The sequence below is a fragment of the Ursus americanus genome, chromosome 27, assembly GCF_024610735.1.
Source record: "Ursus americanus isolate L20-20 chromosome 27, mUrsAme1.1.p, whole genome shotgun sequence".
NCBI classification, from domain to species: domain Eukaryota; kingdom Metazoa; phylum Chordata; class Mammalia; order Carnivora; family Ursidae; genus Ursus; species Ursus americanus.
Genome location: NC_142153.1, coordinates 16,062,414 through 16,076,942, shown reverse-complemented (window position 1 = coordinate 16,076,942; position 14,529 = coordinate 16,062,414). Strand labels below are relative to the sequence as shown.

Here is a 14,529-nt window from a genome sequence, read left to right as displayed (position 1 = left end):
GTCATAATTTCTCACTTGTGCATTTTTGAGTTTGACTATTTTACTCCGATAGGAATTCACAAGTTAACAATTAATATCTGAATTGTTGTGACTACAGTGTAATGTCCTAAACCCAAGGATAGATTCAAATAATCCTCAAGAGACTGGAAGCAAAATATTCAGTACACAGCGTCCAGTAAAAATGACCTGTAAAACTGTCTTCATATCTAGACTTTCTGCAACTGAAAACGAATGGTGAAGCGAGAGATAAGCTCTCAGCAATCAGTTAGAGGCCTAGGGGTGTCTAAGCTCGGGGTAACTGCTCGAGTTCAGCAGGTGGAACTCGGAGGCTCTTCCCGGTGCACAGCACAGTCACACCTCCCTGTCTGTGTTCCCTCTCACAACCCCCCACTGGCTGGCATACAGTTTCACAGCTACAGTTTTTTAAGAAGGCCTTTTCAGCAGGAAGAAGATTCATCACAAAGCATATCATTTGTATAAGAGGTGGGAGCACCTAGTTAGGCCCACTGAGGTACTGTGTATAGAAATGTTACGTAATTGATTCAGTCCGCTTGGTTACCTCATTTTTCCCCCTGGCAACTTTCCATTCTTCATGTACTATAGTTTATTTATTTTTTAAAAAAGATTTATTCACCCATTTGAGAGAGAGAGAGGAAGAGAGTGCACATGCACACCCATGCACACGAGGAGGGGGAAAGACAGAGGAGATGGAAAGGGAGAGAGAACCTCCAGCAGACTTCCCGCTGAGTACAGAGCCGAAACCAAGAGCTGGACACCTAACTGACTGAGCTACCCAGACACCCCCTAATGTACTAAGTTTAGAAAATCAGAAACAAAAGAAATTAAGGCATGCTAGCAACAAACTCAGTGTTAAGAAAAGCCAGCAAAAACACAATTCCAGAAAAATAGAGGTCTGGGGCTATTTAAAAGAGGGGGAAATTATTATAATAATCCTAACTTACCAAGGAAAACCCAAAATGTCTTAATATAGTCTAAGAAAGTACAAAGGTATATGACTCATTTAATACTTTGACCAAAATAAATAAAATAAATGTCAGTTCTTTTTGAAATAAACTTCAGTCATCTGGAATATTTATTTTACAGGATATGTTCTCTTCTCTGGGAATGCCAGAAAATTAGGAGGCTTGTAATAAAATAAGAGCTCCCCAATCTTCACCAAGGGAAAGGATAACACAGGCTTATATGGAAGAAACATGATTTTGAATTTCCCACCAATTTTATAAACCATAAAGCATCCTGAGACGTAAAACATACATATCACTTGACAGTATTGTTGCATGGCTGCTTGTTAAATCTGATGTGCTGATTTAAAGTTATCTGAAACTTAGGAACGAATCTCGTCACATTAAATATAAATATTCCAGGATTTACTCTAGAAATCTGGATTATTTTGACAATACCCCCCAAAAATCCTATTAGAGCAAACGCTAAGAAACTATGATCAAAACTTTGTAAAGTATATAATAAGATTATATAATTAGGACAATTTGGGACAAGATTCATGTTTGATAAAAGAGAACAGTACTTTTCTCCGTTCACATTGTACCACACATTTTTTTTACCCTTTAACTATTTGAAATGTCTGCAAAAGGCAAAATGCTCCAATAACGAATGGTGATACATACACAATAAAACATACAATCATAAAAAAGATCTGAAAATTTAAAAACAGGTACAACCTTGACTTTAGATTATAAACAGTCTTTCTACATCACCAAAATCATCTATGGCTTTTTTGTAATGGGTTAGATAAAACTTCTACTTCCCCAGGTTACCAATCCTTTCACCATAGCACAAAATCACAGGGCTTCACTGTAACATTTGTTACTATGGTTTCACTTCTATTTTGGGAGTGAAACTCCTGCAAGTCTAACATTACTGACTAATGCCATACTTCTTTTATATCACATTATTAAAACGAGTCATGCACTTCAGGAGCTGAAGTGCATAGTATATTTTCATTTCAAAAACACCCACAAACTAAAATAGATATTTAAAATCTTTATTGTTTCATCATCAAAAGTTTTCTTTCCATAGAAGAATGGCAATGCAGGATCAGTGCATATTCCATGGAAAATTCATACCTCAAATAACTAGCCTAGATATCAGAGACAGCACTATGTCGAGCTAGTGTGCAGGATGAAAGACACAATGCTGCCAATGCAATCAGTATACAGAAAGAATATGCAGCTGTTAGAAAAAGAGTCTATGGCCAAGTGAATAAAACAGTAGCAGTGCACTGCACTGATATTCTAGAACAGAAAATGGGGAAGGGCCAGAGGATGCACTTCCTGAAAAAAAAAAAAAATCAAGTAGCTCACAGGCACTGAGCTCCCAACCGTCTGGTCAGCTACTTCACGCATACCTGTACCTTCCTCTTTAGGTCTCCGTCATTGTAACACTGCACGTCGTGTCCAGCCTACTGTCTAAGTGGGATGGCCATGTGCAGATCTTCGTTCTGCTTCCCATCTTACAGCTCAAGTCACAACTTGGGTTCAGCAATAAAACCTGTGGCCTTTACGCTATCTTTAGTAAAAAGCTGGACAAACCCAATATCTGTTCCCATTTTCTTGAGAAATAAACTTTATAAAACAACAAAAGGCAGCTGTCATGATCACTCAGTTTTGTCGGAAGGCAAAATAATTTTCCTGTAAGTATACTGAATAAACACACAAATATCCTCAACGACATACTGTCAGACCAACTCGAACATTTTCATAACTAGCTCTAGAAAAAGGTACTGATAATTGTTGAAATGCAAATGACCACTACGATTGGATCATGCCTGGTCATCGGGAATTGTTTGGTCAGGTTTGTGTTTGAAGCTGGTATATAACTGGATTTGGGTATTTTGCATTAATTCACACAATAAATGCCATTTTAAAAAGGAAACAGCATATCTATCATGATGAAATAAAGATCAAAAAAGTTGAGAGGTATACAGGAAACTTGTCTTAAGTATTTTTAAATTACATATGATATAACCTTAGAGAATAAGAACTACAATTACCATGGTCTAAATCTTAAATTGTTAATGCATCGCTTCTTTGCAAGACTAACAAGTCACTTGTGAATCATGTCAAGGCCTTGCGGGGCAGGGGGCGCTCGGCATGTATGGCATAGCGATTACTTTCCAGGTGAGATAAACACCTCTAATTTAAAGTGTTATTAAACTATATTTGAAAAGTTACTTTACTTAATATATACAATGTATAAAATAAGTTAAAAGGAGGAAGCAGGGAAAGGTTTTCTGGTGTAGATGATGCAAACATACAACTTTCCCTTATCAGTAGTAGTTTCACGTATGTCCATTTCAACAATGGTAAAATATGAAAGACTGATAGAAGATCAAACATTTCACTTATAGATAGAAAGAGGATTCAAAAAGTGGAATTTCAACGTCGTTTCTTCCCACAATGCAACTCACTCTACTTTAACTATAATAAACATAAATAAAAACCATCTCTGAAATCTGGTTTTACACGCTTACCTTTAAGTTTAACAATAAATTCTTCTAACAATTGAGAAGAAAAGCACTCCTTTGCAGCAATTCCATAAAATAATTTTCAATTCACAAAACACCTGCTTCCTGGCAAAATCAGCAACACTTACGGAGGACACAGGCATTAATACTTGGCCCCTCTGAGGTATAAATGCAGCTATATTTGCGCTGAGTATACAGTCTATAAGGTATGCCAACAGTCTGCATGTTTGCATAAAATCGGGAGTGATGTCATCCTGACTGATTGAAAACTTTTTTGAACTTTTTGCAATGGAGGTTAAATAATTTTAAGACAAAAGATGTCCTTTAGCCCAGTAATAGCCAGCAGAAATCTAATTTCTAACCAATGCAGATGGTTATTACATTTTAAAAATGCTTAACATTGCATACTGATTAAAAAAAATAACTAAACAGGGACACATAAATATTTAAATTCAGCAGGACACCACAAAAAGCATACTAGAGATAAGTGTGAAATCAGTCAAGCTTTTCCAAAAGAGAAAATCCTTTTAATCCTTCAGCAAGTCTCTGTGAAAATAATATGCTTACAATAAAAGTGAGAAGGGAGCGCCTCGAATACCCCCAAGAGGCTTGCTGTACCACTCAGCATCCCTGCCCCAGCTCCTGTGTGCGTGGATGGCCAACAAATGACAAGAAGTCCACTTGACAGTAGTTCAGCAGTTCCTTTCACCACTGCTGCCAGCTGAAGTCATCATTGCTTCCAAAGACCAAGAAAAAGCCCAGTATAGTTGCAAAGATGACTGTGTTTCCTGTGAGAACAAGTGCACAAGCTCCCCACTCAATCTAGGGAAATACAATAAACACGTAGTTAACAGACACATGAAAAACAAAGAGAATGAAAAGCAAATCAAGACTCTAGGTGTAAGCAAATCACAATCTAAAACAAATAGTTTGTAAAGTAACTTTCACTCTCCTGAACACTTAATGGTCTTTCTATATTCCCGTTTTTAATTTGCTTCCTTTAAAAAGACGGGAAGTCACGAAGATGATAATTATTCCACAGCTAGACTTCTGGACTCTGAGGAGGCAGCACAGACTTCTACAACTTTCTGTTTATAAAGAAATTTGCTCCAACTCTTCTTCAGTGAATCTAAAATTGTATCTAGAGAGCAAATTAAAGTATCAAAGACGAAAACACACTCATGTACGTTCTTTCAAAGGGGTAGGGGGAATAACCGCCCTCTCCATATGGGAGGGTGAAGGGTGGCCAGCCCTGGCTCTTGACCTCCTCAGAGACAGAGGAGTGAATCTGACTGGTGAGTCTGGGAATAAGACAAGTATACTGAGCCCGACGCCCCCTCTCCTCTTCCACACTTTCCCACTTGCAAAGAGCACAAGGCCTCCTCAGGCCTGTGGCCTGTGGTTGGTGGCCTGTGGTCGGTAAACACTGGGTGAGGTGATGTGCTCAGTTCTGAGAGTGAAGTACTGGTGAGTCAACAGCTGTTGCAGATCCCAGCCATGCTCTCCAGTATCATTTTTATCCGTTAACAACAACAAAAGTAAGATTATCTCTATCCTCTAGGATCTTATGTCCCTTATCTCTTTTCTCATGTCACTTAACAAAATCTTTTTCCTGAGACAATTTTAACACAGTCTAATGTAAAATCATTAACAGAAGAATATATTCACTTACCAGATGTGCTCTGGCAAATACGATAGGGAGCCCAAAAGCTGAGACAACAATGCCTGTTGTAAGAAATATGGCAAGTTCCTTACAAGCGTTACTCATAGCATCTGTATCATCCACTAATCTTCTCGCTATGCAGTATGGAATAGGTGAAAGGATGTAAAAAAACAGAACAAAGAGAGGCCAGTATTGGCTAGAAAAAAAAAAACAAGTTAATGTAGTTTTTGCTATCTATTTCCTACAAAATAATATATGCTTTTTAAAAATAAGGACCAAAGAAATACTGCAAGGTACAAAACATGATACAGTTTAAAAATAAACAATAACCTGAACACTCAAAAGAGGAACACTTATAGTCACAGTATTTCTAAAGTCAATTATGACACATTGATTAAATATTTCTTAAAAGAAAATGCTTTATAAATCAAAGCAGTTGGAATCAAGGTCCAAAATTAAAAATATTTTTTATTTTAGGTTATAAATAAAGAGACATATGGAAATTAGAAATAGTAACACAGTAATTTTTAAAATTCAAGATTCATGCCCTTGACTCCTAATGAATTACAGACTTCTTAAGAGTAAGCTGGAACATCCCCAAACTCTCGTTAGGCCACTGTGAACTCCCCAAATACTGAAGTCAAAATGTAGAAAATGAACTGAAAGTAATACTGAAAACTTTCAGTCAGAATACAGAAAATAGATGGCTTTCAGTGTACAGTCTAGCTACTGTATTGTGCCAATGTCATTTCCTGGTTGGATACTACAATTACGGTTATGTAAGACAGGGCCACCGGGGGAAGGAAGCCTGTGTGAAGGGTACAGGGGACCTCTCTGTACTACTTTTGCAGCTTCTTGATAGTACGTCATCATTTCAACATAAAAAGTTAAAAAACTTCAAAAGCACAAAAAGTGAAAACTCTAAGCTGCCCATCTCTCCCCCTGCTTTCTCTTTCCACTCTCCCAATGACCTTCTTGTGGATCCTTCTATATTTCCATACAGATAAATTTTAACAGCATGAATCATTGCACTTTTCCATTTAACAATGTATCTTGAACACCTTGCATATTAGCACTTACAGCTCCTCCTCATTCTTTTTAAGACTACCTACTACTTCCATTGATGGACATACCAGAGTTTAACCATTTCTCCTCTCACAGGCCTTTAGGATGCGTCCAGGTTTTTGTTTTTTTTTTTAAAGATTTTATTTTTTATTTATTTGAAGAGATAGAGACAGCCAGCGAGAGAGGGAACATAAGCAGGGGGGTGGGAGAGGAAGAAGCAGGCTCATAGCGGAGGAGCCTGATGTGGGGCTCGATCCCAGAACGCCGGCATCACGCCCTGAGCCGAAGGCAGACGCTTAACGACTGCGCCACCCAGGCGCCCCGCGTCCAGGTTTTTGTTTGTTTGTTTGTTTGTTTTTATAAACAAGGCTGCTGTGAATATCTATACTCTCCCCTCACTACACATATCTTGGGAAACACCTGCCAGTAGATTTATGAGACATTCTACATGGAAGGACTAGTTAAGGAATATATACATCTCGAGAGCTACAAGCAAACTGGCCTCCAAGATGACTGCCCAGAGCTATTCCTCCACCCCACTGCACAGGACAGTGCCTGTCTGCCCATAGCTTTTATCTCTGCCAGAGGGTTTCATTTAATTTTGAGAGAGGCTGAGTATAATTTCATGTGATTAGCAATTTGCAGTTCCTTTTTCATATTTGTTGTGTATTTTTCTATTTAGTTGTCTGTATTTTTCTTACTAATCTATCCTCTTAATTTTTAAAAGTTTTCTATCCTGTGGAAAGTAATTGCTTATGTGACTTTTTTTTCCGTAGTCAACTCTCTCTTGATTCTGCTTCTGGCATTTTTTGCTGAAAAGACATTTAACATTTTCTTGTGTTTAATTTTATCAATAGGCACTCAAAACTGAGTGGTAGTGCAATAACCAAAAGTGTTTTTTGCACTTTAAAAAAAGGTTTGTCCTTGGTAAATGAATTGAAGCTTTCATTAAAAAATTTTTTAAAGCTTTACAAGTAGAAAAATTTTACCCTTAAACACTCAAAAAGACAAAAACTTTACATACTTGTATATTGGAAGGGCACATCCAAGCATCAAAAACATCAGCCCAATTGCTCCTCCAAAGGACAAACTAATCAAAGCTGCAAAGTAAATAGAGTCAAATACAAATATTAATTAAACTAAATATTATTTTTATTAATATTAGTATTAGCAGTCTGAACATTACCTATGACCCCAGAAGCAAAAAACAAAACACAAAAAACAAATGCATTAAAAGGGAGTTGTCTTCAAGAGTGTAAGTTATCAATAGCCTCAAAATAAGTTTTTTGTGTCCTCTTCAAGGCAAAATAAGGCAACACTGATTTTCAAAGCCCTGACCCATCGTAAGCGCAACACCACATTCCCTCCCTAAGGGCTCCATTTCTAATGAGTATCCTAGCCAGCCAGATCAATGCTCTTCCAGTCATCAGTGTTATATTTACTTCACAGATCATTACAGTTTGAAAAGCAGGATGTGGAGAAACTCTGTATTCTCAGCTTTACTGGAATCTTATCCTATGAGAAAGTCTCTCATGATCAGCTCCTGCTTCTTGCACCTACACCCCCAATGTGCTCAAAACTGGTAAGAAAAGAGGTCGAAGGACATCTGGAGTTAATAATTTTAATCAACTAATTTTGATATAGATCTTTGAATAGTTTACAAAGCTATAGCTGAGTTTCCTCCCCTAATCTTCTGCACGTTGGGAAATGTGCAGGATAATAGATATAAATCCTTCTTTGGTATCACTATTTTATGATATTATCACAAGTAATTGATGCGTTCTACAGGTCAAACATAGTTTCTAAAGTTATACACACACATATATAGAGCATTATATTTTATGAAGTGGTTTCACATATATTAGTGAGTAGAAACAACTTTCTTAAACAGGCATAGTTAATCAATGGCCTAGAATTAAGCAAAGATATAAATGATCGATTTATTTGAGTTCTATATAACCTGTATTTCTGCGACTGCATTGGCTAAGAGAATAACTTAGGTGTTTTTTGTTTTAAATGATGCAGTCCATTAACCTCAAGAGAAATATCAAAATTCAAAAGAGTTGTAGAAGGTCTAAAAGTTACCGAGAGAAAAGCTAACACATACAAACCAAAATTAACAGTAAAGGGGTTAAATGCTGCCCAGTACTACTGATAGACTTCTCTGGATTAAAACCGTCATAATCAAGGACACCCACTCACATGGTAGGTTGGCAAATTTGGTTTTCACTCAGATCACTGATGTAGGTCATGTCAACCCTAAAAACATTTATTTAGTCCTTAACGCCATTATATTTTCAGTTACAGAAAAAAGAAAGAAAAAGAATTGCACTTTTATTTTATAGCAGATAACTTCAAGTTTACAATGGAATGCAATGTAAACTGCAAGGAAAATACTGAGTGTACCATTTGTTTTGTTCATAGGCCTTCAAAACCTGGCCCTGCTTATTACTCTCCTGACACACTCTCACCAGCCTATTACCCCTTGCTCTCTGCACTTCAGTTACACCGGCCTGTCCTTTCCTGGAAATCGGCAGGCTCCCTCACCCACATGGCCCTTTTACATGCTGTCCCTTCTACCTTTTTCACTCATTCATTTCATTCAAGAAATATTTATTCAAGAAATATTTACTGGGAACCAAATACATAACAGGTGTTGGAGATATGTTAATAAACCAGACAAGGCCCTTCCACATGCATGGAGTTTGCATTCTTGTTCCATTCCCTTCCTCTTTGTTCCAAGTGAATTCCATGTCCTTCAGATCTCAGCTCAATCATTTCTTCCTCATTGAAGTTTTTTCAAACCTCCTGCTAGACCAATTCCCCCTTTTACATTAATTCATTCAACAAATATCTATTGAGCACTTAATACACATCACACACTGTTCTTGATACTGGAGATAAACCAATGAAAAAAAAATCAAAGCTCTTGCTCTCATGAGGCTTATAGTCTAGCAGGAGAACAAAATGATAAAAAACAACAACAACAAAACACAAAGCTGGCAAATGAATGCTAAGTATTATGAAAAAAATCAGGTAGAGTAAGAGGATGGGAGTGTTATTCTAGACAGAGTGGCCTGGGAAGGCATCTCTGATGGAGTGACTGAGCAGAGATTTATATAAAATGAAGGAGTGAATCATGTGGATACCTGAGGGGAGCATTCCAGACAGCCATGCATGTGCAGAGCGCCCCCCTGCCCCCGCACTGTATACATCCCCTTTGCTCAGTTATCACAGCTGTTAATTTTATAATGATTTGTAACTGCTTTTCCTTTTTTTTTTTTTAAGATTTTATTTATTTATTTCAGAGAAGAGGGAGAGAGACTGTGTACAAAGGGGGGTAGGAGCAGAGGGAGAGGGACACGCAGACTCTGTGCTGAGCACAGAGCCCAATGTAGGGCTCAATTCCATGACCCTGAGATCAGGACCTGAAGCGAAATCAAGAGTCAGATGCTTAGTGGACTGAGCCACCCAGGGGCCCCTCTATCTGTTTTTCCTTATGAGCTGTCTGGTCCACTACAGCAAGGAAATTTTTTTGTTGTTGATGCTCACACCCCAGCTCTTAACACTGAATAATAAATATTTGCAGAATGAGTAAAAAGAACCCAAGGTGAACAAAGAAGGGACAGAAGGGAAAGGAGGGGAAGATCATGCCAAAGTAGCAGAGTAAAAACAGCACATAAATTAAAGTGAGGAGACAATGTGTCTCTAGCCCCTACTAGCCACTTAACTAGCTGTCTACATAATTATATCTGAGTGTCACTTCTTTCTTCTATAAAATGAGAACTGGATTAGAACTAAAAGGCAGGGCGCCTGGGTAGCACAGTCGTTAAGCGTCTGCCTTCGGCTCAAGGCGTGATCCCAGAGTGCTGGGATTGAGCCCCGCATCAGGCTCCTCTGCTGGGAGCCTGCTTCTTCCTCTCCCACTCCACTGTTGTGTTCCCTCTGTCTCTGGCTGTCTCTCTGTCATATAAATAAATAAAAAATCTTAAAAAAAAAAAGAACTAAAAGGCAAATAATTCTCTGAACACTAAAGATACTTGTTATAAGACATGCTGAAGAAGTAAAAAGCCATTTCCACTTAAAATTTTTTTAATGTAACTGTATAATTAACATACAGTGTTACATTAGTTTCAGGGAACCATCTCCACTTTTTGAATATAGTTGCAAAACAGCTAAATTCACCACTATAAATACATTATAGTAACAACTTATTTATTCAAAAGCCATTTATCCAGAACATAGTTTAGAATCCTGGAGGAAACAAGGGTCACTAAAGAGCAAAACAGATGTCACAAAGCCCATACACTAAAGCTACCATTGTTTATAAACGGACCCTTAGGCTCTTTTTCAGTCGTTATTTATTCATTTTTGTGATACAACTGCTGTATGTGAATTTCAGTAGAATAAAAAAAAATCATTTTTTTATACCTATGTTCATTTATACATATTTTTTCAATAGCAATTCATGTAGCCAGAAAAAAACTGAGAAGTAACTTTCCCTATCCAGAAATGATCATTGTTACCTGTAACTTGTAACATAAAATTTTGTAAGTTTGAAGATCTTGCTTCCCACATTGAAACAAATGAGAAATAGGGAGGTAGAACTGCACATAAGCAAGATATGCCCTCTGACAAGAAAAAGGAGACTGAAAAAAACCTTAAATCACACAGAAAAATCTCAAAAAGCATACCCGTTTGTGGTAATCTTGGCCAAAAGGCAAGTAGCTTTGGGGCTCAATGGTCTCTGCGGGTAACTCTTTCATGACAGGGAACAATTTATGTTCTTATCAAAAAAGAAAGTCTAAATTCTTTGAGTACACTCTTAGAAAGTTAATAAAAGAAGATCTCTTTTTTAAAAAATTAAAAATGAAAACAAAGTAAGATTGAAGTATCAAAAAATAATTTTATGTAACATCTCACCTCTAATCAAACTGGATTAACCTCAATGGGGTTAAATATATTGCTCAAAAGTGTTCTCAAAACTTGTAAAGTTTCTCCAGTATTATGAAATCAGCAACTAGGCTGATTTACATACAAATTTCATCATTTGTGTATAAATGGTTGTCCCAGATGACACATAAACAAGGCAAGAATTTATACCATAACTGAATGATGAAACATTTGGAGGGCAAAACTTAGATGAGTCTGGTTTCTACTCCCAAAGCCTCTAGGCTAGGGATGGAACAGCCCAATTACCTAAACTTTGTACAGACAGGGAGCTGATTCTGTGACTACATGGAATTAGGGTGGCAGGGATCAGATTCCTAACCTGGGAGTTATCAGAAAAATCTAATATATAAGAAAATAATAGGCAAATGGCTTAAAAATTAAGTAATGGTCTCCAATTATAGCAACACTTCTGCCTAATACAAAGAGAGGCCAACCAAAGAAAATGTCCTGATAAACAGTCATAAGAATCAGAAAATTTTATTGAAACCAAAAGTGTAAGTACAATTCCATCTGAGATACTTTCACCTGGTTAATATTTTTCTAAATTTGGAGAAGGAAATTACAAAGTTATTTTTTTAAGAGGGAGATTTCCGTTGATGACACTGAAGAAATGGGGAAGGACTGGGAAACTGGCAACATCCTTAAAAACCACAGCATTGTACCCTAACTTTCCATAAAGGATTTAAGAAGGTCTATCACAGTTCAAAAAACGATTGGAAATGATCTCTGTTCCTTACCTAATGACAAAGTTTTACAACAGAAACGAAATGTTTTCAGACATTAAACCAGAAACATTAAAAATGTGACTCTGGGAAAGAAGCTCAATAAAAGTTGTCCTAAAGGAAATAAATTACACAAAAAACCCCACTGCTATCAAAGTTCTTCACCTCTGTTTGCCTGTCCCTTCTACAAAGCCGCAGGTCAGGAAATCAATGCAATTCGTGGTCAAAAAGTTGAAAACGCTGTCAACGGTGTTTCCTTCTAATCACACTAACAAAACTACCACGCAATTTGAAAAAATGCAACCTTCCTTATTTCTAAAGAAAAGAGATGAATAAACGAGTAATTTTTCATTTAAGTTTTAACCTTATTTTATTTCTTTAAACCCAACTAAAAGCCTCAACGTGCAACTGTGGAGAACAGGAGCACTTCGGGGTCGCTTACAGGGTCTAACCCTATCCGACAAACGCCACAAATCAAAACTCCTCAGTTTTTGAAGCCTGTAAAGCTTCGAGGACATATCCTAAGAGTGGATGTGATGGCCAAGGTTTCAGAAAGAACCGTCCCTAAGTCCTTCCAGGGCGTTCCGGAGGGACTCGGTTCGACTCAGCACCCGAAGATCGCACTTGTGAATTTAAGAGGGAAATGACACTGATTTTCCGTAACTGGCATCTCTAGGGGCCTCGAGCCCCTCGAAACCACTCTCCGCTCGCTTCTCTCTCGGATGCAAACTCCTGCAAAATGTGTGTGATGGCCCGAGGCGCTGCGAGACTCTCGCAGACCAAGGACCACTTCATTCTTTGAACGGGGGCCGATAGGTGGGAGAGAGGCTGCCGAGATCAGCAGAAAGAAGGGGCTGACGGAGAAGCCGCCGACCCCGCCGGCCCTTCCCGGAGGGCGCCGCGCCCAGCTCCGCTCCCAGGCAGCGAGGGCGGAGACGGGGGTCGAGGGGCGGGTGGCGGCCGCCAGCTCAGGCACCTCCGGGGCGCGCGCCCGGGCCGGGGAGGCGGCATGCGGGAGGCCGCGAGGGACCCCCTCCCCCTCTCTCGGGCGGCCACCCAGCCTTCCGGCGCCCTGCGCCCCAGGCCCACCTTTGATGCCGGCCATGGCGGTGACGTCGCTCCTGGCTCCGGGAACCGAGGCGGCAGCGGCGGCGGCCGGGAGACCCGAGACGCGCGCGGCGGCGGCGGCGGCGGCCAGACAACACCCGGAAGTGCGCGACGCAGCACTTCCGCCGGCGACTCGCGCTCGCGCGGGGGTACGGGGGGCGCGCGGGGCTAGGGGCGGTGGGGCCGACTCCTTTCTTCCCTGCGGTGGTGGTATGCGGATCGCCGTCCTCGCAGGCTTGGCGTTCTCGCCTCGGTTCCGTTCCCATTTTCCCCTCAGGCTCGGGGAAGCTCCACTCCCAACCCCCCCTCGCGGATCCTGCAACTTTCCACGTTCTTGAAGGATAAGGGAGCGCGAGTAGCCGCCGTCCTTTGGGAGGCATGCTGTGATGTCTTTAGAGGATGGTATTACGTTCTTTAAAGCGCACCCTTTGCTCTCTCCTCCCCAGCCTTGTAGTAGAAGTCAGGCCAGTTAGGTCGTTGGCACTTGGGTCCTTGGTTTCCGACGCAGCTAGCGTTCTGGTGAGCCCCACCTCGAGAGATAAGGAGCAGCGGAACCTAGTAAATACAAATACACATTTTAATACAGATCCGATCTCTTGGGAGTCTGTGAAAATCAATGTTTATTTGTTTTTTGTTTTTAGTAGTAGCAGGGCTAGGGAAATAAAAAGGAGAAAGCAGAGGTACAAATACATTTACTTAAGTCATCCTTCAAATGTATTCAACATTTACTATGTTTGGGGAACAGGGCTAGGAGCTGAGGTGAGCAAAACTAGGTGCGGTTTCTGCCCTGAAGGAGCTTGCAGTTCGGTAAGACACAGGCACACATACACACAAATGTAAAATTGTAACATTGCTAGGAAGATGGGTAGATAGTCCTTGACAGCCTTTGATTTAGATAGAGAGATCTCCCCGAGGGACAATGGAGGGATGACCGGGTGTGTAACAAGAAAACAAAAAGGAAAAACCGTTATGGGGAAGAGACATTGTGTTGGGGGTGGAGGAGGGGGAAGTGGTTGGCTGGTGAGCTTGGGAGGCAAACTGGGCCCCAGGAGCTTGGTCTGTTGGAGAGAGGAGAGGAGGTGAGTGGGATTCTGGTTAGGGTAGGACAGCAGAGTCCTATGTTAGATTTTTTCCCCTCCTGAGCAATGAGAATCTTTCGAAGAGTTTTCAAAAGATACAGGTGGAGGTGCTGGATGTAAGATTTGAATTTTTCAATCTTTTCCGTCACTAGACTAAGATAAACTGGCATGTAAAACTTTGTTGAGTGAATGGTTATAAGAGATGTTTCCAAAATGCTTTAAAATGAGAGGTACTGAGAGCTAAAGGTATTGTCCTACCCTGCTTCTCTCCACTACCGTCAGGGTTGAATGATAATTTAAAAAAAAATAGGTCACTTGAGGCTTAATGCCGCCCAATAAATCCACAGATATTTTGTAGAGGAGTAGAATTTTTTTCTATTCAAGTTAGTGCAAAAAATTCTGGCGTCTTCTGAATCATGAAGAGTTTCCACTTAA

The 14,529-nt window shown here is 39.7% G+C and overlaps 1 protein-coding gene across 1 annotated transcript; it reads right to left on the bottom strand.

The window, feature by feature from the left end:
• Nucleotides 1-2,007: 2,007 nt before the first annotated feature.
• On the bottom strand, nucleotides 2,008-13,152 carry LEPROTL1 (leptin receptor overlapping transcript like 1). The gene is made up of 4 exons (XM_045779305.2): nucleotides 12,998-13,152; nucleotides 7,258-7,333; nucleotides 5,178-5,364; nucleotides 2,008-4,327 (listed from the first exon to the last, which is right to left on the bottom strand). Exons 1-4 carry the CDS (start codon nucleotides 13,011-13,013, stop codon nucleotides 4,211-4,213), a joined length of 396 nt encoding a protein of 131 aa, XP_045635261.1. The 5' UTR covers nucleotides 13,014-13,152; the 3' UTR covers nucleotides 2,008-4,210.
• Between the last annotated feature and the right edge of the window lie 1,377 nt (nucleotides 13,153-14,529).